The sequence below is a fragment of the Hemiscyllium ocellatum genome, chromosome 13 (genome assembly GCF_020745735.1).
Source record: "Hemiscyllium ocellatum isolate sHemOce1 chromosome 13, sHemOce1.pat.X.cur, whole genome shotgun sequence".
NCBI classification, from domain to species: domain Eukaryota; kingdom Metazoa; phylum Chordata; class Chondrichthyes; order Orectolobiformes; family Hemiscylliidae; genus Hemiscyllium; species Hemiscyllium ocellatum.
This window is the reverse complement of record NC_083413.1, coordinates 82,319,046-82,346,792: the sequence shown is the minus strand read 5'-3', so window position 1 is coordinate 82,346,792 and position 27,747 is coordinate 82,319,046. Positions and strand designations below refer to the sequence as shown.

The 27,747-nt window shown below is 43.4% G+C and overlaps 1 protein-coding gene and 1 pseudogene across 1 annotated transcript; one reads left to right on the top strand and one right to left on the bottom strand.

Moving 5' to 3' along the window:
* Positions 1-482: 482 nt before the first annotated feature.
* Positions 483-6,673, top strand: LOC132821383 (alpha-1,4-N-acetylglucosaminyltransferase-like; annotated as a pseudogene).
* Positions 6,674-8,712: 2,039 nt separating this feature from the next.
* LOC132821382 (alpha-1,4-N-acetylglucosaminyltransferase-like) lies at positions 8,713-27,495 on the bottom strand. The gene is made up of 3 exons (XM_060833964.1): positions 27,202-27,495; positions 19,402-19,751; positions 8,713-8,992 (listed from the first exon to the last, which is right to left on the bottom strand). The coding sequence occupies exons 1-3, from the start codon at positions 27,493-27,495 to the stop codon at positions 8,713-8,715; spliced, it is 924 nt and encodes a 307-aa protein (XP_060689947.1).
* Between the last annotated feature and the right edge of the window lie 252 nt (positions 27,496-27,747).

The window sequence follows — 27,747 nt, the reverse complement described above, 5'->3', positions numbered from 1 at the left end:
GATGAGCTTGGAACTTACCTCCCAGATTGTCAATGGTGGAGACCGGAGGTGAGGGGTTTCCGATGCACCGTAACCTTGTCTAATGGATGTTCCACCCATTAGCTCTGACTGATCCTCCACTGACGCTACCTGACCTGCATTCCCTGTTTGTATTTCAATTTCAAGCGAATAATGTTTGGCATTTGACCTCATAATTGATGTTTGCTCAGGTATAGCTACACAATAGTATGAGGGGCTGTTTTATATTCACGTTAATCATTCTTTCTTTTCATAGAAATCTTCAAACAGCAATCTCCAGCATGAAGAGTCACAAATCATTCTTAATTTTCCTCATTACAGTAATTGCCATTGTCACCCACACTTTGTTATATTCCTCTTTGAATAAAGGATACTTCAACTTACCTGAGTTGAGAAAAAAGTTGCAAAATTATGCCGGCCAACTGAAATGGGTGATATCTGGCCAGGTCTCCCCTGCAACCACAATGACTGTGAAAGGCCCACACCCAACCACAGAGCCCGGAATTATTTTTTTACAGACTTCCAGTGAACTAAATCCTAAACCATCGGTCATGTGCAGCATCGAATCAGCAGCAAGAATAAACCCAAACAAACCTGTCTATTTCTTTATGAAAGCATTCACTGGGAATGTATCTGCATTTCGGGAACCTGAGTACAAAGCCATCCCTCTGCTTTCTTCATTCAAGAATGTCATCATCTTGCCCTTGAATCCTAAAGAATTGTTCAACAACACGCCCTTGGATGGATGGTATGAGAAAGTAAGGAACCATGTATGGTAAAACCTACTCTTAGACATCAATCTGACAGATGAAATAATTAGCCTTCCTGACAAGCTGAATCCCAGGTTCTTTGTGTCTCCAGTGACATGTCATGCTGAATTGGAAGTCCTATGGGTTTTGGATTGAGGTTCAGTTTCAGATCCAGTTAATTCATTGCAGAATGTGGAAGAAAACCAGGATTATTTTCCTTTTGAAAATCAGCATTTGTCTCAATTATTCAGTTTGCACTTTGTTCATTTGTGAATGGGGATTTTAACTTTGAAACTTCCCAGAAAATATTAATTCAATCTGTATCCAGCAAAGATTAGATCAACATTTTACTTTGTGTTTCTCTCATGCAAGTTTGAGAAAATGGGGATTATCTGTAAATACCAGTTAATTTCACACCTGAACAATGTTGAAATAATTTCATGCATTTAAGCCCAGAGGGTGAAGCTGAGACAGGAGATGTCAAGAAACCATTCCCGGGAGGCTGGTAGCAGTTTCATTTGGTGACTTAACTAGTTAATCTCTGTTACGGAGCTGGAGGGGAACTATGAACAAAACTTTTCTTTTTCAGTTAAACACAGAACCAAAGTCTGCAGTCCGTTCATGATTGAGAGAGGGCTCGAGACTCAGTCAATTCAGTGAATACAATTTGGGAATAAAAAATCATTTGGGTGCCAGTTGTGGCTGTAAGAAATATTGTCTTTTTAACTCTGCCTGTAGAGACTGTTTCCCATCTGGCTACACCACAATCCAGTGACTTTCCCCATGATCTTCCTTGTGGAAGTTACCTCTGCCACCTCCATGATTGATATCTTGCCCTGTAAATCCATCAGGAATATTTCGGACATCTCAGGAGGTTCCTGCTCTGCTTCCATTGAATTCCATCCCATTTGTCTGGTTTATCTCTCATCTTCACTCTTTCTCCCTGGGTGCACGATGACCATGTCCTAAGCTGAGCTCATATGAAACCTTGTCTTTCCATGTAATATGGAGCATTCCAACTGTTCCGCAAGCTTGGCAGGTTTACACCTGGAAGATGTTCACCTGGAGATAGCCCTGCTGCCACCATGATTCAGCTGTGCTAACATTTATTGCCTGTCCCTTATTGCCATTGAGAAGGTGGTGCAAACTGCCTTCTTGAACCTCTGCAGTTGATATGTTGTCAGTAGAACAACAATCCGCTTAGACAGGAAAATTCCAGGATTTTGACCCAGTGACAGTGAAGGAACGGCGACAGACTTCCATGTCAGAATCGTGAGTGGCTTAGACAGGAATTTGCAGTGAGTGATATTCCCTTGTATCTGCTGACCTTATCATCCCAGATGGGAATGGTCATGGGTTTGGAACATGCTCTCTATGAACTTTGGTGAATTCCTGCAGTGCTTATGAAAGATAGTAAACATTGCTGCTCCTGAACGTTGATGGTGAAGGAGTGAATGTTTATGGAAGTGGAGCTATTCCATCAGGCTGCTTTGTCCTGGATGGTGTTAAGCTTCTTGAGTGTTGTTGGAGCTGCACCCCTCCAGACAAGTGGGGAGTACTCCAACACACTCCTCACTTGTGCCTTGTAGATGCTGGATAGTCTTTGAGCAGTCAGGAGGTGAGTTACTTGCTGCAGTATTCCCAGCTTCTGACGTGCTCTTGTAGCTACTGCAGGTATTGGGTGAGATCCGGGCACTTTCTAGTTAATGGTGGTCCCTAGGATATTGATAATAGTGGATTCAGTTTTGGGAACACCACTGAGTATCAAGGGATGGTGGTTAGATTGTCTCTTATTGGAGATGGTCATTGCCTAACATTTGTGTGGTGTGAATGTTGCTTTCAACAAAAGACTGAATATTGTCCAGGTCTTGCAGCTTTTGACCATGGATTTCATCATTATCTGAGGAGTTATGAATTATTCTGAACATGATGCAATCATCAATGAACATCCCCATTTCTGATTTTATGATTTGGGAAGGTCACTGATGAAGCAGCTGAAAATACTTGGGCCCAGGACATTTCCCTAAAAAACAGCTGAAGACTTGCCCTGTAGCTCGGATGATTGATCTCAAACAACCATAACCATCTGGAAGATGGTTATGGTTCCAGGTATGACTCTGACCATTGGAGGATTTGCCCCTGATTCCCGTTGATTCCTGTTTTGGTTGAGTTCCTTGGGGCGGCACGGTGGCACAGTGGTTAGCACTGCTGCCTCACAGCACCAGGGACCTGAGTTCAATTCCCGCCTCAGGCGACTGTCTGTGTGGAGTTTGCACGTTCTCCTCGTGTCTGCGTGGGTTTCCTCCGGGTGCTCCGGTTTCCTCCCACAATCCAAAGATGTGCAGGTCAGGTGAATTGGCCATGCTAAATTGCCCGTAGTGTTAGGTAAGGGGTATGGGTGGGTTGCGCTTCGGCGGGTCGGTGTGGACTTGTTGGGCCGAAGGGCCTGTTTCCACATTGTAAGTAATCTAATCAGTGGAATTCCACCTTGATGTCAAGGACTGTCACTCCCACCGCACCTCTGGAAATGAGCTCTGTTGTCCATATTTCAAAATAAGGGTGTGATGAGGTCAGGGGCTGAGTGGCCCTGGTGAAACCCCAACTGGGTGTCACCGAGCAGGTTATTGCTGAGCAGATGCTGTTTTATAGCATTGTTGCTGACACCTGCCATCACTTTGGAGACAGTGAGGTCTGAAGATGCTGGAGATCAGAGTTGAAAATGTGTTGCTGGAAAAGCACAGCAGGTCAGGCAACATGCGAGGAGCAAGAAAATTGATGTTTTGGGCCAGAGCCCTTCTTGAGGAATTTTCCTGCTACTCTGATGCAGCAACATACCTGACATCACTTTACTGAAGGTCGAGAATAGACTGATGGAGTAGGTTTGACCAGGTTGGATTTGTCCTGTTTTTGTTAATGATCCTACCTGGGCAACTTTCCACGTTGTCAGATAGATACCAATATTGCAGCTGGACTGGACAGCTTGGTGAGGGGAGCAACAAATTCTGGAGCCCAGGTCTTCAGTACTATTGTGGGAATGTTGTCAGTGCCCATAACCATTACAGCATCCAGTGCCTCCTGCTGCTTCTTAATATCACGTGGAGTGAACCAGATTGGTTGCATAGTGATATCAGTGAAGCAAGGGGCCACTGGAGGAGGCCAAAATGGACCATTCCCTTGGAATTTCTGGTTGAATTTAGCTGAAGATAGCTGAAGTTTGTTCTGAATGCTTCAGTAATATGTTTTGCACTGATATGCTGGGCTCCTCCATCATTGGGGATAGGGATATTTGTGGAACCACCTCCTCCTGTCAGCTATTTAATCATCCACCACAATTCACAGGTGGATGTGGCAGTCCTGCAGAACTGAGATCTGATCCATTACTTGAGGGATCTCTTAGCCCTGTCTATCACTTGCTGCTTATGATGTTTGCTGTGCAGGTAGTCCTGTTTGGTAGCTTAACCAGGTTGGCCCCTCATTTTTAAGTATCCTTCATGCTGCTCCTGCACTCTCCATTTAACCAGGGTTGGTCTCCTGGCTTGATGGTAATAGTTGAGTGGGCAATACGTCGGACCATGGAGTTGCAAATTGCAACTTAAAAGTCAGGAATAGTTTTAGATAATAGGAGGAACCTTTTTTTAATAAAGAGTCAAGACAGAGTTTCCAAGATCTCAAAAGAGTTGAGAATGTTGTTCATCAGCAGTTGTGTTTCAAATTATCCTTTTCATTCCAAGGAGAAAGAGAGTATAGCTCTCCAGGACATTGCTTCATGTTTGTACCTGGAGACAAGACTGATGTGGTTCAAGATCTCCTGGAAAAACAAGCATCAGATGTCATTCTGAATATCAGCTTACAGGATTTTCCAAACATCACAGAATATCAAAGACAGAGTTTTTAATCTGTCTGCGTCCAATAGAGGCTGAAGCTTGAGACCAAAGTCCGTTGGTGAAAGCCTGTGTACCCATTGGAAAGATCAGATTTATGGGGAGTTGAAACAAGGCTCAAACTGTCACTTAGCTTCAGCGAGAGGGTGGCTCTTTAGGTAAAAATGAAAATCTCACTGGGAAAAATAGTTCTCATCTTTAAGGTTACCAGTCTTCGAAAAGAAATGAACAAAAATCAGCTGCTTTGGGAACTAAGAATAACTTTGGTTTGAAATTGGAATATTGAAAGTCTGGATGTAAGTTTGTTCACTGAGCTGGAAGATTTTGTTTCTGACATTTCGTCACCATACTAGGTAACACCATCAGTGAGCCACCGGATGAAGCAGTGGTGGTGTAGCCCACTTTTTATTTACCTGTTTGTGTTTCCTTGGGTTGGTGATGTGATTTCCTGTAGTGATATCATTTCCACAGGTGATGTCATTTCCTGTTCCTTTTCTCATGAGGTGGTAAATAGGATCCAATTCAATGTGTTTGTTGATAGAGTTCCAGTGCGTCATCCGAAGGCTCACTGAAGATGTTACCTGATATGGTGACGAAATCTCTGAAAATGAACGTTCCAGCTCAACGAGCAAACCTATATCCAGAACCTCAACCTGAGCTACAAATCTTCTCAAAACTCACTATTATTGTAAATCTACACACAAAGGACAATGGGTAGTTTTATTTTCCGTTGGGTCAAGAAAAAGAAGAGGTACTATTCTATTCTGTGTTTTAAAGTATAATTTGCCATCAAAGATTTGTTCAATGAACAGTACTTTCAATTATTTGTTATACTAGGTGTCTCAAATTATGAAAGCTTGATCCTTTGAGTTTTAGCTTGAAATTTGAATATTGTTTTCCAAGAATTGGTCTCCATGGGATACTCCAAACTTTATAGTTATAAAACTATCAGGTTGTACCTGAACGTTTTTGTTGTCTCTTGTGACATTCAATCGATCCCCAAGGTAGACAGATGCACGAGAGCAGGATGAGTGATTGAGCATGTGAGATACAACTCATCCAGTGACTCAGTCTTGAGATAAGTCACATTTTGAATTCAAATAGATCTGTATTTCTTTTGTACATCAATATTTCAGCACGAGCCATTGAACAGTGTAAGGAATGTGTTCAGAAATACTCTCTCGATTTGAAGACACGAAGGGTTGTTTTTGAGTATGTTTCAATGCTTCATTTGACATTGCTGTGGTGTGGTTCCCAGGACACTGGCTCTTGTGGTTGAAGATGGAGACTGTGCTGGGGGCAATGGGGAAATTGGCTGCAGCTTTTCTCCATTGAAAGACTGTGCAGGTTTACAACTGAACCAGCTCAGATTCCTGTCTCCTCAAGGCCTACCTTGCAGCCCATTACAAAGTGCTCTCAGGAAGTAGTGCTCAACCAATGAGTGTTGTGTGGAGGGAGTGGATTGCATTTGGAGAGAAGGATCATTTAAAATATCAAAAGATATAAGTGATAAACCATTTATTCTGTTACAGGTAGATCCCAGCAAGGAAGTATATTGGATTCACGTGCTCTCTGATGGCTGCTGGCTGGCCTTGCTGTGGAAGTACGGAGGCATCTATCTGGACACGGATACCATTTCACTCAAACCCTTGGAGTTTCAAAACTTCATAGTTTGCTGACTCTGCAACAATGCAAGTAACGGAATTTTGGGATTTAACCGTTCTCATCCCTTTTTGGAGAACTGCCTGACTGATTTTGTTGAGAAATATAATGGAGCAGTTTGGGGCCAACAGGGTCCTACACTGATAACCAGAAACTTGAAGAAATGGTGTGGGACTGATCTTCTCAATCAATTTCTCAACAAAGAATGCAAAGGGATTGAGTACGTGCCCAACATTTGTTCTACCTAATTCCATCCCAGAACTGGAGACAGTATTTTGAGAAAAACAGATAGCATCATTTATTATTGTTCCATCAAAAAGGAATTCTCAAAGTCAAATGCAGTCCATGTCTGGAATTTTGAGTGGTCGTCAGAAACATGATATTAAAGGAAGCCAATCATTCATAGAATATTTCTACCAGAAATATTGTCCAAGCACATATGGAACTCTGAAAAATTAAAATTTATTTGAATGATGTGTAAAATTTCTATTGAAAATTAATAATAGCAAAATTATTGTTAATCAAACTAATCACTGGCTGGTACCAACTGGTCCCAGTTGGCTCCACCTCATTGTACCTTTCCCTGTGTCTTTCTGCTCTCTGTGAGGCAGCTGGGTCATGGTGTGAAATGGGTTTCCATGCAACTAGCTGTCCTATAGGAATTAAGGAGAGATGTAGGGGGAAAATTTGGAACTAGGATTACGTTATTCAGATCGGGGATAATTAATCATTCATCCTCCATATTTTAAGATCCCAGGGATATTTCTGGAACTCTTTCTCTTTCTTTCAGTCATTGTGTTCCCAATCACCCTGTCTCTGGTTAGTGATTGTGTCAGGGATTTATGAATGAGGGTTTCAATGTTAGTGATGCTGCCTACATGGACAATAATTTTATAGCTAACACTGAAAATTGAATCTGAAAATCACTATGATCTGACATTCTTTGTAAGATATTTTTAAAGTATATTTTAATCATGTGTAGTTTGATGGGTTTATTTTTGTTGAAATCATTCTCAGTTTATTTCTGTTTCCTGGTAGATCATGAAACTGATGTATAAGTTTGATTCCTCCCTGTGTACTTAGATCTGCTTTGTTCTAACAGATTAATCAATTTTCAAATCGCTGCAGGATTTCAATATTCAAGATTGTGTGTGTGTGTGTAGTTTGGAAAGGGTTGAATTTGTTGTTGATTTTATTCACCTCTGTGCTGGATTAAGTCAGCAGGTTCGAGCTGAGAGTTAACATTTCCCGCATGTTTTTCTTAAAGGGCTGTTCTCTGCTGCAGCAATCACTGGGTGTTTCCCAGTTCCTGGGCAAACCTTATGTTCCTGTCTGTCCCCTTCACTCCCAAACCACCACCAATCACACAATCTGGAAGAATAGGACTGAACACAGGAAGTTCCTGCAGAGCTCTTGGGGGCCAGGGTCTGAGCAATCTTCTCTTGACTCTGCTCCATTACCCACTGAACTGGGATTAAGGTGAAAAATACCAAAATAAGACTAGACAAACAACAACAACTTGCATCTATGTGGAGATTCACACAGAGTAAAAACTGCACAATGTTCTTCACTGGAGTAAAATCAAATAAACCTTGACACAAAACCCGATAATGAGATATTAAGACCAGTCTAGAAAGAAATAGATTTACACAAGTGTCTTCAAGGATCAGAGACAGTAAGAGTGACAGTGAGGAATACTGCAGGAATTCCAGAGCAGCTAAAGGCTTGGTCTCCAATGGCAGGTCAGTTCCAATCAGAGACATGGAAGAGGTCAGAATGGAGAAGCACGGATTCCCCGGAAGGTTTGGGCAGCAGGAGGTTGTAGTGATACGGAGGGCAAAGTCACTTGGGAGTGAAAACAAAAGAAATTAATTTTGACGAGTGCTGGACCAGGAGATGGTGTAGGTCATTGAGCATGAGATTAGTGGGGGAAACAGTGACCTGACTGGGCCCTGGACCCCACTGTATCCGTGTCCTTATAATGATGTCCTGCAAGTGGGGGTAAGCAATCAAACACACTGTCTGTCCCATATCCATGGATACATCAGCCTGGAGGAGTTGGAAGGGGATTACCATAGGGGACATTTCAACACTCTCAGCTTTGGAGGGACATACTGTCTGAGAAGATCAACTCTTCAGATAGAGCTGGGAACACTCACCTGTGATTGGACAGTGTCCAGGCCAACACCAGAACGTGGCGTCAGCAGTGGCTCAATGGGAGAACTCCTGTCTCTGGATGACGATTATAGGCTTGAGACCCTATCTCAGGGAATGAGTGTGTATTCCTGGCTGATGCTCCACATGGCCCTGAGGGGGTGCAGCACTGTCAGAGATGCTGTCTTTTGGAAGAGATGTTAAACTACAGCATCAAGTATCGTAGATGGCAAGGTAGATGGCAAAGTTCACCTGGAGCCACCCCGGTAATGATCTCCCACAACTCCTTCCATTAGGCAGAAGGTGTGGAGACTGAACACACGCACCAGCAGGTTCAGGGTCAGCTGCTTCCTGGCTGTTATTAAACTGGTGAATAGATTCTCTAGCCTCGGGTGTCCCTGTGTTGTAGCGGGTGCAAGCCGTGCCAGCTGTGTGCCCTGTGAAACATTTCTTTTTGGTTTCCCTTCCACTATATGCCCGGTGAAAGGTGGCTTCTGATGCCAGGACATGACTGGGTACTTGGCTGGGCTTAAAAATAGCACAGGCATTGGGAATGAATTTGACCCATAGCCTTTTATGATCTGATATTTCAAGTGTCCATCTAAATAGTGTGGGAATGGCTTCAGAGTCCTGCCTCCACCATCACTTTAAGCAGGGAATTCCACTCTCCAGACATTTTGTTCTCCTCGACTTTCCTCTTAACTTCCTGCTCCTTACCTTTGAGCTCTGTCCCTGGTGATAGATGTCTTGACTAAGAAAGAATATTCTCCCTGCATATGACCTTCATAACAATCAGGTTCCCCCTTGGTTTTCTCTGCTTGAAGGAAAACAACCCCAGCCTCTCTAGACTCCCTTCACAGCGGAATCACTCCAGCCCAGTGACGGCCTGGAGAATTGTTTTTGCACTCTCTCTAAGGCAATCACATCCTTCATCTCGTGTGGTGACCAGAATTGCACACAATGTTCCAGTCGTAACCAAAATGACATTGTACACAGTTCCACCATCACCTCCATGCTCTTGTATTCAATGCCTTGACCAATAAAGACAAGTGTCCCATAACCCTTCTTATTTACCTGTCCTGTTGCCTTCAACGAATGTTTTTATTTGCTCATGGGACATGGGCGACACTGGCTGAGACAGCATTGGTGGTGATGAGCTGCCATCTTGAACCACTTCAGTCCATGTGCTGTGGGCAGATAGGAATCCCAGAATTTTGACCCATTGACAGTGAAGGAACAGCGATACATTTCCAAGTCAGGATGGCGAGTGGCTTGGAGGGGAACATGCAAGTGGTGGTGTTCCCGTGTATCTGCTGTCCCTGTCCTTCCAGATGGAAGTGGTTGTGGCTTGGAAGGTGCTGTCTAAGGAGCCTAGGTGAATTTTTGCAATGTGTCATGGAGATAGTACACATTGCTGCAACAGAGTGCCCTTGGTGGAGTGACTCAATGTTTGTGTATGCAGTGCTGATCAAGGGGGCTGTTTTGTCTAAGATTGTGTCAAATTTCTTGAGAGTTGTTGGAGAGGCCACCATCCAAGGCAAATGGGAAGTATTCTATCACATGGCTGACTTCTACCTTGCAGATGGTCGACAGGCTTTTGGGAGTTGGGAGGTGAGTTCCTTACTGCAGTATTCCAAACCTCTGACCTGCTGTTGTAGCAACTGCGTTTATGTGGTGAATCCTGCTCAGTTTCTGGTCAACAGTAACCCCTAGGATTTTGATAGTGCAGGATTTAGTGATGGTAATACCACTGAATGCCAAGATTAGATTTTCTCTTATTAAAAATGGCATTGCCTGGTATTTGTGTCGCACAAATGTTCCTTGCTACTTGTCAATCTAAGCTTGGATAGCATCCAGATCTTGTTGTATTTGAACATGGACTGCTTCAGTATCTGAGGAGTCATGAATGGTACTGAGCATGTGCAATCATCAGCAAACATCCCCACTTCTGATGTTATGGTGGAGGGAAGGTTATTGATAAAGCAACTGAAGATGGTTGGGCCAAGTACACTACCCTGAGGAATGCCTGACCCCCAAAAACCACAACCATCTCCCTTTATTCCAGTACAACTCCATCCAGTAGTTTTCCCCAATTCCCAATGATTCCAGTTTTGGTAGGGCTCCTTGATGTCACAATCAGTTGAATTCTGCCTTGATGTCAAGGGCTGTCACTCTCACCTCACCTCGAGAATTCATCTCTTTAGTGCATAATTGAACCAATGCTGTAATATGGTCAGGAGCTGAATGTCCCTGGTACCCAAACTGGGTGTCACTGAGCAGGTTATTGCTGAGCAGGTACTGCTCAATAGCACTGTTGATGCCACCTTCCATCACTTTACTGTTGGTCGAGAGTAGACTGATGGGGTGGTAGTTGCCGGATTGAATTTGTCCCACGTTTTCATGTACAGATCATACCTGGGCAGTTGTCCACATTGTTGGGTACATGCCAGTGTTGTAACTGTGCTAGAACAGCTTGGCTAAGGAGCTGAAAGGTTTTGGAGCACAGATCTTCAGTACCCTTGTTGGAATGTTGTCAGGGCCTGGAGCCTTTGCAGTATCCATTGTCTCCAACTGTTTCTTGGTTTCACGAGTGAATCAAATTGGCTGAAGACTGGTATCTGTAATGTTGGGGATCACCGGAGGTGGCTGAGATGAATCATCCATTCAACAATTCTGGCTGAAGATTGCAAAAGTTAACACTGAAGCATTTACAGCACTGATGTCCTGGGCTCCTCCATCATTGAGAGTGGGGATATTTGTGGAGCCCTTTCCACCAGTGCACTGTTTAATTGTCCACCACCATTCACAATTGAATGTTGCAGGTTTGCAGAGCATGGATCTGATCATATGGCCATGGAATCGCTTAGCTCTGCTGATCATTTGCTGCTTATGCTGATTGGTGTACACGTCATCCTGTTTGGTAGCTTCACCAGGTTGACACCTCATTTTCAAGTATCCCTGGTGCTGCTCCTGGCCTGCTCTCCTGAACTCTCCATTGTACCAGGGCTGATCCTCTGACTGGATGGTAATGACTGAGTGGGGGATATGCCATGAGGTTGCAGATTGTACTGGAGTATAATTCTGCTGCTGCAGATGGCCCATAGTGTCTCGTGGATTCTCAGTCTTCAGTTGTTAGATCTAATTGAAGTCACTCCTATTTAGCACAGTGATAGTGCCATATAACACAATGGAGAGTATTCTCGATGAGAAGGTGGGACTTTGTCTCTGTCAGGACTGTGCTGTGGTAACTCTTACCGATACTGTCATGGACAGATGCACCTGCAGCTTGCAGATTGCTGAGGATGAAGTTCAGTCTGTTTTTCATTCTTATTGGTTTGCTCACCACTTGCTGCCGACCGACTCTGACAGCTCTGTCCGTTAGGACCTGACCAGCTCGGTCAGTAGCACGGCTGCTGAGCCACTCTTGGTGGTGGACATTGAAATCCCCCACCCAGAGCACATTTTGTGCTCTTGCCACACTCCAAGTGTTGTTTGATAAAGAAGAGCACCGATTCATCAGCTGAGGGAGGACAGTAATCAGCAGAACGTTTCCTTGCTTACACTCAACCTGAAGTCATGAGACTACATCGGGTCTGGAGTCAATGTTCAGGACTCCCAGGGCAACCCCCTCCTGACTGTAGACCATGGTGCCACCCACCTCTGTTAGGTCTGTCCTGCTGATGGGACAGGACATATCCAGAGATGGTGACGCTGGTGTGTGGAACATTGTCTGGAAGTTATGATTCCATGAGTATGACTGTATTAGACTGATTTGGAGATGCCGGTGTTGGACTGGGGTGGACAAAGTTAAAAATCATACAACACCAGATTATAGTCCAACAGGTTTAATTGGAAGCACACTAGCTTTCAGAGTGATGCTCCTTCATCAGGTGATTATGACGGGCTCGATCGTAACACAGAATTTATAGCAAAAATTTGCAGTGTGATGTAACTGAAATTATACATTGAAAAAATTGTCTGTTAAGCCTTTCATCTGTTAGAATACAGTGATAGTTTCACTTCTTTCTTGTGTAAATCACAAAACCCTTTTTTTTAAAGTTGCATTCTCGGGTTAGCTGTTCACATGGTGATAGCTAGACAATATGTTGAAGGTGTTAGCCCCCTGTGTTCTCGGTTTATGACCTGATGTTTAGATTGATTCTAATCTAAAAAGTAAGATAACAGAGTTTTACATAAATTCATGCAGTTTTTGAGCTCAGAGTTCTACATGAATGTATGCAGTTTTTCAGCAATGTGCAATGTAACTCTGCAAGTACAAATTCACCACACAAAGTATATGTGTGCATGTGGGTCTTTGATTGTCTGTGTCTGTCTGTCTGTCTGTCTGTCTGGGGTGGGGGTTGTGAGTGTGAGAGTTTGTGTTTGTGTGTGTGTGTGTGTGTCTATACGGGTGTGTGTGGGTGTCTGTGTGCACATCTGTGTGTACCTGTGACCGTGTGTATGTGAGAGTGTGTGTGTGTAGGAATATCTCTGTGTGTGTGTAGTGCAATGGTGATCAACTGGAATGTGACATGAACACAAGGTCCCGGTTGAGGTCTTCCCTATGGGTACCGAACTGAGCTATCAGCCTCTGCTCGGCCACTTTCCTCTGCTGCCTGTCCCAAAGTCCACCTTGGAGGATGGTCACCCAAAGGTCCAAGGCTGAATGTCCTAGAACACTGAAGTGTTCCCCAACTAATAGAACTAATTCAAAAACAATTTGACGAATAATGTAAAGGGAGGAAAACAGGGATGGGGCTGGCACCAATTGGATAGTCCCTTCAAAGAGATAGCACAGGCACAATGGGCTGAGTGGGCTCTTTCTGTGTTTGAACATTCAATGATTCGATTATCCTCATCTAACTCCTTCTCATTTCCAAGCTCTGCTGGGTTTCACTCCCTCACATTGTTTGTCTTCCAATTCACTTGAAGTTATTTTAATAGTCAAAGATATCCTCAAAATTCCAGATGTCCTTGGTGGGACTTGCAAGCAGACAGTAACTTGTGAGTGTGTTGCTGGTTAAAGCACAGCAGGTCAGGCAGCATCCAAGGAATAGGAAATTCGACGTTTCGGGCGTAAGCCCTTCATTCCTGATGAAGGGCTTATGCCCGAAACGTCGAATTTCCTTTTCCTTGGATGCTGCCTGACCTGCTGTGCTTTAACCAGCAACGCATTTTCAACTGGCTCATTCCTGATGAAGGGCTTATGCCCGAAACGTCGAATTTCCTATTCCTTGGATGCTGCCTGACCTGCTGTGCTTTAACCAGCAACGCATTTTCAACTGTGATTTCCAGCATCTGCAGACCTCATTTTTTACCCCCAGTAACTTGTGAGTCTCCACACAATAGTGCAAACTTGTAGAGAATGTCGGAATCAGAAGGTCCTGAGTTCCTGCCCCTCCGATGCCTCTCATTTCTGATTTCCACCTTCATCGTACCAAATACCCATTCCCAGGACAACCCGTCACTCAGCAGATGCTCGGCTTTCACCGGTATCCATTGCACCATCTTTAAAAGGCCATTGTGTACCAGGATAAATTCAGAGTTCCCCAGCACAGTTCCTGACCTTTTCCCTGGATATGACCAACATGGACTCTTCACCCTTTCTTTATGAGAGAAGGAACCTGAACCAAGCAGGGCTGGGCCTGGCATCTGAGGCTGCCCCTGACTGACTGCATGGGAACCCCAGAGTGAAGTTATGCCTCTTGACTTGACTGAGGACTGATGTGTTATAAGCCTGGTGTCTCTGACTGAGGGGTCAAAGTGCAAAAGGCAAGACAAGGCAGGGCTTTTGTGAGCATCCAGATGGACCTGGAGTGAGTGACCGTATGACAGTGAGTGAGGAGGCTGGAGCTAGGTATGCCCCCTGAGCACACCTTTCCTTGCTGCAGTGTTAAAATGGGAGTTACTGAGGCAATCTGAGATACAGCATTGAAGAACAGAAACATCTTGTACAAGGATAGTTGGTTCATGAGAATTCATTGAGGCTGGCACATATTGTGAGACAATATTGTGCACCAGAAATGTTGGCTGGTGCCAATGGAGATGTACCCTGAGATGTAGGTTACGGGTGTCCAACATGGAGGTTGTTCAAAGCAAGCGGTGATCTGAATCCGTCAGTCACTGGTTTCCATATTGATATTTCCACGCATTGAGCTTGTTTGGTGAGATTGGTAAGGTACGAGTCTGAAGGTTAATGAGGTGAATTGTTTGGTGAGATTGGTAAGGTACAAGTATGAATATGAATGAGGTGAATTGTAGCATTAACAAGCCAGTGAACAAACTTTAATGACTGTCCATTAACATCTTGTACTTACTTACAGTGTGGAAACAGGCCCTTCAGTCCAACAAGTCCACACCAACCCACCGAAGCGCAACCCACCCAGACCCATTCCCCTACATTTACCTCTTCACCTAACACTACGGGCAATTTAACATGGCCAATTCACCTAACCTGCACATTTTTGGACTGTGGGAAGAAACCGGAGCACCCGGAGGAAACCCACGCAGACACGGGGAGAATGTGCAAACTCCACACACTCAGTCACCTGAGGTGGGAATTGAACCCGGGTCTTTGACGCTGTGGGGCAGGGCATATCACCAATGCTTCACCAGAGACTCTCACTGATGATGTAACCTAGTCATGGTGATGAAATGTCTGAAAACAAACCTTCCAGTTCAGTGAGTGAGTGTACATGCTAATCAACATCTTTAATTAGGTGACTTTGCCAGGACCCCAAAAACAACCAAATCAGTGATCAAGTCACACCTTAAGTTAACTAGGATGGGTAAACCCCACACTGGACTCAAAATGTTAACTCTGTTTCTCTATCCATGGATGCTGTCAGATCTGCTGAGTTACTCCAGCACTTACTGTTTCCAAAATTAAAAAGGAATGCAAAGGTTTTGCTCATGCAAATTAAAAATTTTAGATTTATCTGGCTGTTCTTGTTAAACGGACTTCAATATCTGAACCGTTCCCATTGTCAGGCGATAATAGTATTATCGCTCGACTGTTAATCCAGAGACCACTTCAACGCCTCCTCCCACTCCACCAAGGACATGCAAGTCCTGGGCCTCCTCCACTGCCAAATCCAAGCTAGCCGACACCTGGAGGAAGAACGCCTCATCTTCCACTTTGAAACACTCCAACCACATGGCATCAATATCGATTTTACCAGTTTCCTTATCTCGCAACAAAGTGCCATCAAAGAAATGAAGACAGAGAGACCCCCTCTCATGTAAGTTGACACCGGAAATGACAAAAAAGAAACAGCCCGGCTGACCTTGCAAAGGCCTCCTTCCTAACATCTGGGGGCGGGTGCTAAAATTGAAAAAGCTGTCTCACAGTCTAGTCAAGCATCAGTCAAATGCAAAGTTAAAAATCACACAACACCAGGTTATAGTCCAACAGGTTTAATTGGAAGCACACTAGCTTTTGGAGCGACGCTCCTTCATCAGGTGATTGTGGCGGGCTCGATCGTAACACAGAATTTATAGCAAAAATTTGCAGTGTGATGTAACTGAAATTATACATTGAAAAATTGATTGTCTGTTAAGCCTTTCATCTGTTAGAATACAGTGATAGTTTCACTTCTTTCATGTGTAAATCACAAAACCCTTTTTTTTAAAAAAGCTGCATTCTCAGGTTAGCTGTTAACAATGGTGATAGCTAGACAATATGTTGAAGATGTTAGCCCCCTGTGTTCTCTGTCTATGACCTGATGTTTAGATTGATTCTATTCTAAAAAAGTGAGATAACAGAGTTTTACATAAACTCATGCAGTTTTTGAGCTCAGAGTTCTACATGAATATATGTAGTTTTTCAGCAAAGTGCAATGTAACTCTGCAAGTCCAAATTCACCACACAAAATATATGTGTGCATGTGGGTTTTTGTGTGTGTGTGTGTGTGTGTGTGTGTGTGTGTGTGTAGTGCAATGGTGATCACCTGTAATGTGACGTGAACCCAAGGTTCCGGTTGAGGCCCGCCCAATGGGCACCGAACTTAGCTATCAGCCTCTGCTTGGCCACTTTCCTCTGCTTTCTGTCCCGAAGACCACCTTGGAGGATGGTCACCCGAAGGTCCGAGGCTGAATGTCCTGGATGGGAACCCTGCTGTCTATTGATTGTTGTGAGTTGCCCATTCATCCGTTATCATAGCCTTTGCTCGGTTTCCCCATGTACCATGCCTCCGGGCATCCGTGCCTGCAACGTATAAGATAGACAACGTTGGCTGAGTCACATGATTACCTGCCATGTGCAAGGTGGGAGGTGTTCCCACACGTAACAGTGGTATCTATGTCCACAATCTGACATGTCTTGCAGCGTCCACCGTGGCAGGGTTGTATGGAAGCTGATAGCTAATTTCGGTGCCCATAAGCCCAGATCAATGTCTCAGAGTTTTGAGATCAGTCTGGAGCACATTGCATGTACTTTCTTCGGATGGGGAGAAGTTTCTCCAGCACAGTCTGATTTTATTTCAGATCTTTCATACCCACAGTATTGTTTTTTGTTTCTTACACTTCACTACATTGTTTAGCACTGGACTAGAACTGATCCAGAACATGCAAGTACATTGCTTCGCATTGAATGGAAACTGAAATATAGCATGAAAGTGATTCACTCCACCCAAGATCTGGTCCTTATAACAAGATGGGTAAATCATTTCTCATTGTGTCAGTTAATCCCTTCAGATACTTACTGCCAGAGAGCTCAGTTAATGTGTCTATTCAAGGCAGAATTCAAAGATTTTCTGCATATTAAAGCAATCAAGGGATATAGAAAAGGGGAAAGGATGCAGGAGAAGTGAGTTGGGGTGGAAACTCAATCATGAATGAGTTATATGAAGGATTCGGGTCAAGGAGCCAAATGGCCTGCTCCTCCTCCTATGTCTGTTTACCACACTAACAAACATTGACCAAATCTTCAAAGGGAAACTCTCTTGTCATTCTTCAAGATGGCTCCAGGTAAACTTTGCCATCTACCTGGGATAATACTTGGTGCTATGGTTTAACATCTCTTCCAAAAGACAGCATCTCTGACAGTGCTGCACCCCCTCAGGGCCATGTGGAGCATCAGCCAGGAATACACACTCATTCCCTGGGAGAGGGGCTCAAGCCTACAATCATCATCCAGAGACAGGAGTTCTCCCATTGAGCACCTGCTGACACCACGTTCTGGTGTTGGCCTGGACACTGTCCAATCACACATGAGTGTTCCCAGCTCTATCTGAAGAGTTGATCTTCTCAGACAGTATGTCCCTCCAAAGCTGAGCGTATTGAAATGTCCCCTATGGTATTCCCCTTCTCACTCCTCCAGGCTGATGTATCCATGGATATGGGACAGACAGTGTGTTTGATTGCTTACCCCCCCCTCCTTGCAGGACATCATTACAAAGACACGGATACAGTGGGGTCCAGGGCCCAGTCAGGTCAATGTTACCCCCACTAATCTCATGCTCAATGACCTACACTGTCTCTTGTCCAACACTCGTCAAAATTAATTTCTTTTGTTTTCACTCCCAAGTGACTTTGCCCTCCGCACCACTACAACCTCCTGCTGCCCCAAACCTTCCGAGGAATCCGTGCTTCTTCATTCTGACCTCTTCCACGTCTCTGATTGGAACTGCCCTGCCATTGAAGACCAAGCCTTTAGCTGCTCTGGAATTCCTGCAGTATTCCTCACTGTCACTCTGACTGTCTCTGGTCCTTGAAGATACTTGTGTAAATCTATTTCTTTCTAGACTGGTCTTAATATTCTCCTTATGGGGTTTGGTGTCAAGGTTTGTTTGACTTTGCTCCTGTGAAGAACATTGTGCAGTTTTTACTCTGTGTGAATCTCCACATAGATGCAAGCTGTTGTTGTTTGTCTAGTCTTATTTTGGCCATTTTTCACCTCAACTCCAGTTCAGTGGGTAATGGAGTAGAGTCAAGGGAACATTGCTCAGACCCTGGCCCCCAAGGGCTTTGCAGGAACATCCTGTGTTCAGTCTGATTCTTCAAGATTGTGTGATTGGTGGTGGTTTGGGAGTGAAGGGGAGAGACAGAAAATAAGGTCCAGGGACAGGAAAGAACTCAGTGATCGCTGCATCAGAGAACAGCTCTCTAAAGAAAATGCAAGAAATGTTAACTCTCAGCTTGAGCTCCCTGACTTAATCCAACAGAGAGACTAGTAACATCAACAACAAAGTCAACCCTTTCCAAACCAGTTTACCGTGTCAAAATCATCAGCAGAGATTTATATATACACACACCATCTAGAATATTGAAACCCTGTAGCCATTTAAACACAAATCCATCTGTCTCGTTCTAACAGATTAATCGAAGTACACAGGCAGGAATGAAACTTTTACACCAGTTTCATGATCCATCAGGAAACAGAATTAAACTGTGAATGATTTCAATAAAAATATCGAGCATTAATGATTAATTATCCTTGATCCGAATACAGTCATCCCATTTCCCAATTTTCCCCCTACATCTCTCCCACCTTCCTCCAGGACAGCTAGTTGCATGGAAACCCATTCCACACCATGACCCAGCTGCCTCACAGAGAGCAGAAAGACACAGGGAAAGGTACATTGAGGTGGGGCCAACTGGGACCATTTGGTACCAGCCAATGATTAGTTTGATTAACAATAATTTTGCTATTATTAATTTTCAATAGAAATTTTACACATCATCACTCAAATAAATATTAAATTGATAGAGTTCCATATGTGCTGGGACAATATTTCTGGTAGAAATATTCTATTAATGATTGGCTTCCTTTAACATCATATTTCTGATGACCACTCAGAAAATTCCAGACATGGGCTGCATTTGACTTTGAGAATTCCTTTTCGATAGCATCATTATTATTGTTCCATCTGTATTTTTCAAAATACTGTTTCCAATCTGTGTGTGGGATTGGGTAGAACAAGTAGTTGGGCATGTACCCAATCCCTTTGCATTCTTTGTTGAGAAATTGATCGAGAAGATCAGTCCCACACCATTTCTTCAAGTTTCTGGTTATCAGTGTAGGACCCTGTTGGCCCCAAACTGCTCCATTATATTTCTCAACAAAATCAGTCAGGCAGTTCTCCAAAAAGGGATGAGAACGGTTAAATCCCAAAATTCCGTTACTCGCATAGTTTGCTGACTCTGCAACAATGAAGTTTCGAAACTCCAAGGGTTTGAGTGAAATGGTATCCGTGTCCAGATAGATGCCTCCGTACTTCCACAGCAAGACCAGCCGGCAGCCATCAGAGAGCACATGAATCCAATGTACTTCCTTGCTGGGATCTACCTGTAACAGAATAAAAGGTTTATCACTTATATCTTTTGGTATTTTAATGATCCTTCTCTTCAACTGCAATCCACTCCCTCCACACAATACTCATTTGTTGAGTACTAATTCCTGAGAGCACTTTGTAATGGGCTGCAAGGTGGGCCTTAAGGAGACAGGAATCTGAGCTGGTTCAGTTGTAAACCTGCACGGTCTTTCAATGGAGAAAAGCTGCAGCCAATTACCCCATTGGCCCCAGCACGGTCTCCAACTTCAACCACAAGAGCCAGTGTCCTGGGAACCACACCACAGCAATGTCTTCATGTCTTCAAATCAAGAGAGTATTTCTGAACACATTCCTTACACTGTTCAGTGGCTCGTGTTGAAAGATTGATGTACAAAAGAAATATAGATCTGTTTGAAATTGAAATATGAGTTATCACAAGACTGAGTCACTGGATGAGTTGTATATTACATGCTCAATCACTCATCCTGCTTTCGTGCATCTGTCTACCTTGGGGATTGATTGTAAGTCACAGGAGACAACAGAGATGTTCAGGTACGAACTGATAATTTTATAAGTATAAAATTTGGAGTTTCCCATGGAGACCAATGCTTGGAAAACAATATACAAACTTCAAGCTAAAACTGAAAGGATCAAGCTTTCATATTGTAAGACACTTACTGTAACAAATAATTGGAAGTACTATTCATTGAAGAAATCTTTGATGACAAATTATACTTTAAAAACACAGAATAGAATAGTATCTCTTCATTTCCTTGACCCAACGGAAAATAAAACTACTCATTATCTTTTGTGTGCAGATTTTCAAGATTAGCGAGTTTTGGGGAGATTTGTAGCACAGATTGAGGTTCTGCATGTAGATTTGCTCGTTGAGCTGGAACGTTCGTTTTCAGACATTTCTTCAACATACTAGGTAGCATCATCAGTGAGTCATTGAATGAAGCACTGGTGGTGTAGCCTGCTTTCTATTTATGTGTTTGTGTTTCCTTGGTTTGGTGATGTCATTTCCTGTGATGACATCATTTCCAACATTGATGTCATTTCCTGTTCATTTTAACAGAGGGGCGGTAAATAGGATCCAATTCAATGTATTTGTTGATAGAGTTCCAGTTGGAATGCCATGCTTCTAGGAATTCTCGTACGTGTCTCTGTTTGGCTTGTCATAGGATGGGCATGTGTTGTCCCACTAGAAGTGGTGTCCTTTCTCATCTGAGTGTAAGGGTACTAGTGAGAGTGGATCATGTCTTTTTCTGGTTAGTTGACGGGCATGTATCCTGGTGGCTAGTTTTTGGCCTGTTTGTTCAATGTAGTGTTTGTTACAGTTCTTGCAAGGTATTTTGTAGATGACATTAGTTTTGCTTGTTGTCTGTACAGGGTCTTTCAAGTTCATTTGTTGCTGTTTTAGTGTGTTGGTGGGTTTGTGGGCTACCATGATGACAAGGGGTCTGAGTAGCCTGGCAGTCATTTCCGAGATATCTTTGATGTAGGGGAGAGTGGTTAGGGTTTCTGAATGTGTTTTGCCTGCTTTTTGGGGTTTGTTGCTGAGAAATTGGTGGACTATGTTCATTAGGTACCCGTTCTTTTTCAATACACTGTAGAGGTGATTTTCCTCTGGTCTACATAGTTCCTCTGTGCTACAGTGTCTAGCGGCTCATTGAAATAATGTTCAAATGTAAACAAGCAGATAAAACACATCCAGAAACCCTAGCCACTCTCCCCTACATCAATGATATCTCGGAAATGACTGCCAGACTACTCAGACCCCTTGGTATCATGATCCCATTGACCACCTCCTAAGAAAAAGAACAGGAATTAACTTCACCATAGGAAATTATGTCACCACAGGAAATGACAACACCAACCCAAGGAAACCCAAACACGTAAATAGAAAGTGGGCTACACCACAACTGCTTCATCCTGTGGCTCACTGATGGTGTTACCTAGTATGGTGGCGAAACATCTGAAACAAATTTTCCAGCTCAGTGAACAAGCCTACATCCAGACTTTCAATATTTCAATTTCATACCAAAGTTATTCTTAGTTCCCAAAGCAGCTGATTTTTGTTCATTTCTTTTCGAAGACTGGTAACCTTAAAGATGAGAACTATTTTTCCCAGTGAGATTTTCACTTTTCCCCAGAAAGTGACCCTCTAGCTGAAGCGAAGTGACAGTTTGAGCCTTGTATCAACTCCCCATAAATCTGGTCTTTCCGATGAGTGCACAGGCTTTCACCAACAGACCTGCATGTCTTGGGTCTCAAGCTTCAGCCTCTCTAGGACCCAAAACTCTATTCATGATATTCTGTGATGTTTGGAAAATCCAGGAGATTTTCCAGGTGATCCTGAACCACAACAGTCTTGTCTCCAGGTACAAACATGAAGGAATGTCCTGGAGAGCTGTACTCTCTTTCTCTTTGGAATGAAAAGGACAGTTTGAAACACAACTGCTGATGAACAACATTCTCAACTCTTTTGGAAACTCTGTCTCCATTCTTAAATAAAAAAAAGGTTCCTCCTATTGTCTAAAACCATTCCTCACTTTTAAGTTGCAATCTGCAACCCCATGGTCTGGCATATTCCCCACTCAACTATTACCATCAAGCCAGGAGACCAACCCTGGTTAAATGGAGAGTGCAGGAGCAGCACGAAGGGTACTTAAAAATGAGGGGCCAACCTGGTTAAGCTACAAAACAGGACTACCTGCATGGCAAACATCATAAGCAACAAGTAGCAACAGGGCTAAGTGATCCCTCAAGCAACGGATCAGATCTAAGCTCTGCAGGACTGCCACATCGACATGTGAATTGTGGTGGATGATTAAATAACCCACTGGAGGAGGTGGTTCCACAAATATCCCTATCCCCGATGATGGAGGAGCCCAGCATATCAGTGCAAAACATATTACTGAAGCATTCAGAACAAACTTCAGCTATCTTCAGCTAAATTCAACCAGAAATTCCAAGGGAATGGTCCATTTTGGCCTCCTCCAGTGGTCCCTTGCTTCACTGATATCACTATTCAATCAATCTGATTCACTTCACGTGATATTAAGGAGCAGCAGGAAGCACTGGATGCTGTAATGGTTATGGGCACTGACAACATTCCTACAATAGTACTGAAGACCTGGGCTACAGAGTTTGTTGCTCCCCTCACCAAGCTGTCCAGTCCAGCTGCAACACTGGTATTTGCCTGACAATGTGGAAAATTGCCCAGGTAGGGTCATCAACAAAAACAGGACAAATCCAACCTGGTCAAACCTACTCCATCAGTCTATTCTCGACCTTCAGTAAAATGATGTCAGGTGTGTTGCTGGAAAAGTACAGCAGGTCAGGCAGCATCCGAGGAGAAGGAAAATTCCTCATGAAGGGCTCTGGCCCAAAACGTCAATTTTCTTGCTCCTCAGATGTTGCCTGACCTGCTGTACTTTTCCAGAAACATATTCTCAACTCTGATCTCCAGCATCTTCAGACCTCACTGTCTCCAAAGTGATGGCCGGTGTCAGCAACAGTGCTATTAAACAACATCTGCTCAGCAATAACCTGCTCGGTGACGCCCAGTTTGGGTTCAACCAGGGCCACTCAGCTCCTGACCTCATCACACCCTTATTTTGAAACATGGACAACAGAGCTCATTTCCAAAGGTGCGGTGGGAGTGACAGTCCTTGACATCAAGGTGGAATTCCACTGAGTGTGGTCTTAAGGAACCCAACCAAAACAGGGATCAATGGGGATCAGGGACTACACCCCTACCTCCCCACTGGTCAGAGTCATACCTGGAACACAGGAAGATGGTTATGGTTGTTTGAGGTCACTTGTCTCAGTTCCAGGGCAACTCTTTAGCAGTTTTTCAGGGTAATGTCCTGGGCCAAATATTTTCAGCTGCTTCATCAATAACATTCTCAAAATCATAAGGTCAGTAATGGGAATGTTCATCAATGATCGCATTGTGTTCAGAACAATTCATAACTCCTCAGATAATGAAGAAATCCATGGTCAAAAGCTGCAAGACCTGGACAATATTCAGTCTTTTGTTGAAAGCAACATTCACACCACACAAATGTTTACCAATGACCATCTCCAATAAGAGACAATCTAACCACCATCCCTTGATATGCAGTGGTGTTACCAACGCTGAATCCCCTACTATCAATATCCTAGGGATTACCATTGACTAGAAAGTGCCCAGATCTCACCCAATACCTGCAATAGCTACAATAGCAGGTCAGAAGCTGGCAATACTGCAGCAAGTAACTCACCTCCTGACTGCTCAAAGACTATCCATCATCTACAAGGCACAAGTGAGGAGTGTGTTGGAGTACTCTCCACTTGTCTGGAGGGGTGCAGCTCCAACAACACTCAAGAAGCTTAACACCATCCACGACAAAGCAGCCTGATGGAATAGCTCCACATTCATAAATATTCACTCCTTCACCACTGATGCTCAGTAGCAGCAACGTTTACTATGTATAATAAGATCTGCAGGAATTCACCAAAGTTCATAGACAGCATGATCCAAACCCATGACCACTTCCATCTGGGATGATAAATTCAGCAGATACAGGGGGACATCACTAGCTGCAAATTCCTGCCCAAGCCACTCACAATTCTGACTTGGAAATATGTCGCCATTCCTTCACTGTCGCTGGGTCAAAATCCTGGAATTTCCTGTCTAAGAGCATTGTGTGTCTACTTACAGCATATCGAATGGAGAGATTCAAGAAGGCAGCTCATCAACACCTTATTAAGGGCAATCAGGGACAGGCAATAAATGGTGACACAGCCAGTGACACCTATGTCCCACAGGTGAAGAAGAAGTTCCAAGAGGAAAAACATCACACAGAATTAATTCAGCACTGAAACATGGGAAAAAGTAAAGAGTATGAAGGGATCATTGTGTATGTTCATCTGAATATTGTTAATATTCCAGTCAATTATTGATAAACCTTTAAAAATTAGAACACTTGATCCAAGACTCATCAAGTATTTATGTAGCTGGAATTTTTCAATTTGTCTCATTCGAATTCAGGGCCACTGCTCATTTAAGACACTAAAAGATTACTCCTGTACCAGGGCTGCCAGCAGGTAAATCCCATGCCTTCTGGAATGAGACCAACAAGATTCAATATTCCACATTGTCGGGTAAATACCAGTGTTGCAGCTGGACTGGACAGCTTGGTGAGGGGAGCAACAAATTCTGGAGCCCAGGTCTTCAGTACTATTGTGGGAATGTTGTCAGTGCCCATAACCATTACAGCATCCAGTGCCTCCTGCTGCTTCTTAATATCACATGGAGTGAATCGGATTGGTTGAATCGTGATATCTGTGAAGCAAGGGACCATTGGAGGAGGCCAAAATGGATCATCCACTCAGCTCTTCTGGCTGAAGTTGTTTGAAGATTGCTGTGAATGCTTCAGTATTATGTTTTGCGCTGGTTTGCTGCGCTTCTCCATTATTGGGGATAGGGATATTAGTGGAATCATCTCCTCCAGTGCGTTATTTAATTGTCCACCACAATTCACATGGGGATGTGACAGGTCTGCAGAGCTTAGATCTGTTCCATTGCAGTAAAAGATGCCAAGCTGCACAACATATTCAGCACCCCTGCAGACGGAGTGCAGCATAGATACACCAGATCACGGGCAGACAGGTCTATCCGTTTGTGTCCCAAACGCTCTTGGTCAGATCCACCGACATCAAGCCGGTATTCTTCTCTGACCATTGCTTCCTACTGGCTGACTGTCACCTACAGGACAAGCAGTGGGCAGAAGGCAGTGGACAGTTCCTGGAGAAACATTTGCCTCCAGCCCTATAGAAAAATCAAAATTGAACAACTCCACATCTCAATGATTCTCGATCAGGGTCCATTGGGAATGAACGCTACTTTACAAATGAGATAAATCAAATTGCCAGAATTGTTCACATGTTAAGATTGGCATGCTGTAATTAACCTGAACATGACCAGCAGTGTAAGAACCCCAATGTGTGAAGTGAGATTGGCTTGAACTGGAATGTGGATTAATCCTGAAATTAGAAATGGTGACTGGGCTGAATTGATTGGTGAACTGGGACCGTGAAATGAAGTGAGAAAATATTAGAAAATGATTGTAATTTCTTCCTCAACATTTTGAAACAGCTGCCCATATTGTAAAGCTGCTTGTTGACAAGTGACCGTGTTGGTGTACGTGATTTTAAGTTGATTAAACTGGACAGGAGCCAATGAATGGCCATTGGTGTGAAATTGCTCCTGGCTGCATTTCCAAGCCCCTCACTTCTTACAGCAGGGGGTAAGAAGCCAGTGGTTTTGTCAGATTTACAGAACCAGAGAGAGTCTGGAGTCAATCGTTTATCCTCAGTATCACTCGCAGTATCTCCAGGTGAACATCTTCCAGGTGTAAACCTGCCAAGCTTGAGGAACTGTTGGAAATGCTCCATATTACATGGGAAGGGGAAGTCGCATCAGAGCTCATCTTAGGACATGGTCATTGTGTTCCCAGGGAGAAAGAGTGAGGCTGAGAGATAAACCAGACAAATGGGATGGAATTCAATGGAGGCAGAGCAGGAACCTCCTGAGATGTCTGAAGTAATCCTGATGGATTTACAGGGAAAGATATGAATAATGGAGATGGCAGAGGTAACTTCCACAAGGAAGATCATGGGGAAAGTCACTGCATTGTGGTAAAGCCAGATGGGAAACAATCTATACAGACAGAGTTAAATAGAAATTCTGATTGTACAAGAGACAATGTTTCTTGCAGCCACAACTGGCGCCAAATGGTATTTGTTTTTGCCAATTGGTATTCACTGAACTGACGGAGTCTCCAGCTCTCTCTCACTCATAAACTGACTGCAGATTTGACTCTGTGTTTAACTGAAAAAGAAAAGATTTGTTCATGGTTATCCTCCAGCTCTGTAACAGAGATTAACTAGTTAAGTCACTAAATAAAACTGCTATCAGCCTGCCGGAAATGGTTTCTTGACATCTCCAGTCTAAGCCTCACCCTCTGGGCTTAAATGCATGAAATTATTTCAATATTGTTCAGGTGTGAAATTATCTGGTATTGACAGACAATCCCCATTTTCTCAAAATAACATGCAAGAAACACAAAGCAAAATGTTAATCTAAGTTTTGCTGGATAAAGATTGAACTAACATTCTCTGGGAAGTTTCCAAATTAATATCCCCATTCTCAAATGAATAAATTGTAGACTGAATAATTGAGATAAATTCTGATTTTGAAAAAGAAAATAATTCTGGTTTTCTTTCAGATTCTGCAAATGGTTTGTCTGGACCTGAAACTGAACTTCAATCCAAAACCCACAGGACTTCCAATTCAGCACGATGTGCCATTGTATACATATCGAAACTGGGATTCAGCTTGTCAGTAAAGTTCATTATTTCATTTGTCAGATTGATGTCTGAAAGCAAGTTTAACCATAAACAGTTCCTTACCTTCTCATACCATCCAGCCAAGGGCGTGTTGTGGAACAATTCTTGAGGATTTAAGGGCAAGATGATGACGTTCTTGAATGAAGAAAGCAGAGGGATGGCTTTGTACTCAGGTTCCCAAAACGCAGATACATTCCCAGTGAATGCTTTCATGAAGAAATACACAGGTTTGTTTGGATTTAGTCTTGCTGCTGATTCGATGCTGCACATGACCAATGGTTTAGGATTTAGTTCACTGGAAGTCTGTAAAAAAATAATTCCGGGCTCTGTGGTTGGGTGTGGGCCTTTCACAATCATTGTGGTTGCAGGGGAGACCTGGTCAGATATCATCCATTTCAGTTGGCCGGCATAGATTTGCAACGTTTTCCTAAACTTAGGTAAGTTGAAGTATCCTTTATTCAAAGAGGAATTTAACAAAGTGTAGGAGACAATAGCAATTATCACAATGAGGAAAATTATGAATGTTTTGTGACTCCTCTTCATGCTGGAGATTGTTGTTTGATGATTCCTATGAAAAGAAAGAATGATTAACATGAATATAAAACAGCG

What these genes read in the sequence shown, in the direction of transcription:
- LOC132821382 (XM_060833964.1), bottom strand. Translation starts at nt 27,495, where the DNA reads ATGATTGTGAAAGGCCCACACCCAACCACAGAGCCCGGAATTATTTTT. An exon ending in TGGCTGGATGGTATGAGAAG is followed by an intron (nt 19,752 to 27,201) that starts GTAAGGAACTGT and finishes ATTCTGTTACAG; the next exon opens with GTAGATCCCAGCAAGGAAGT. An exon ending in AAAGAATGCAAAGGGATTGG is followed by an intron (nt 8,993 to 19,401) that starts GTACATGCCCAA and finishes GCTATTTTTAAG; the next exon opens with CCCAGCCAAGTACCCAGTCA.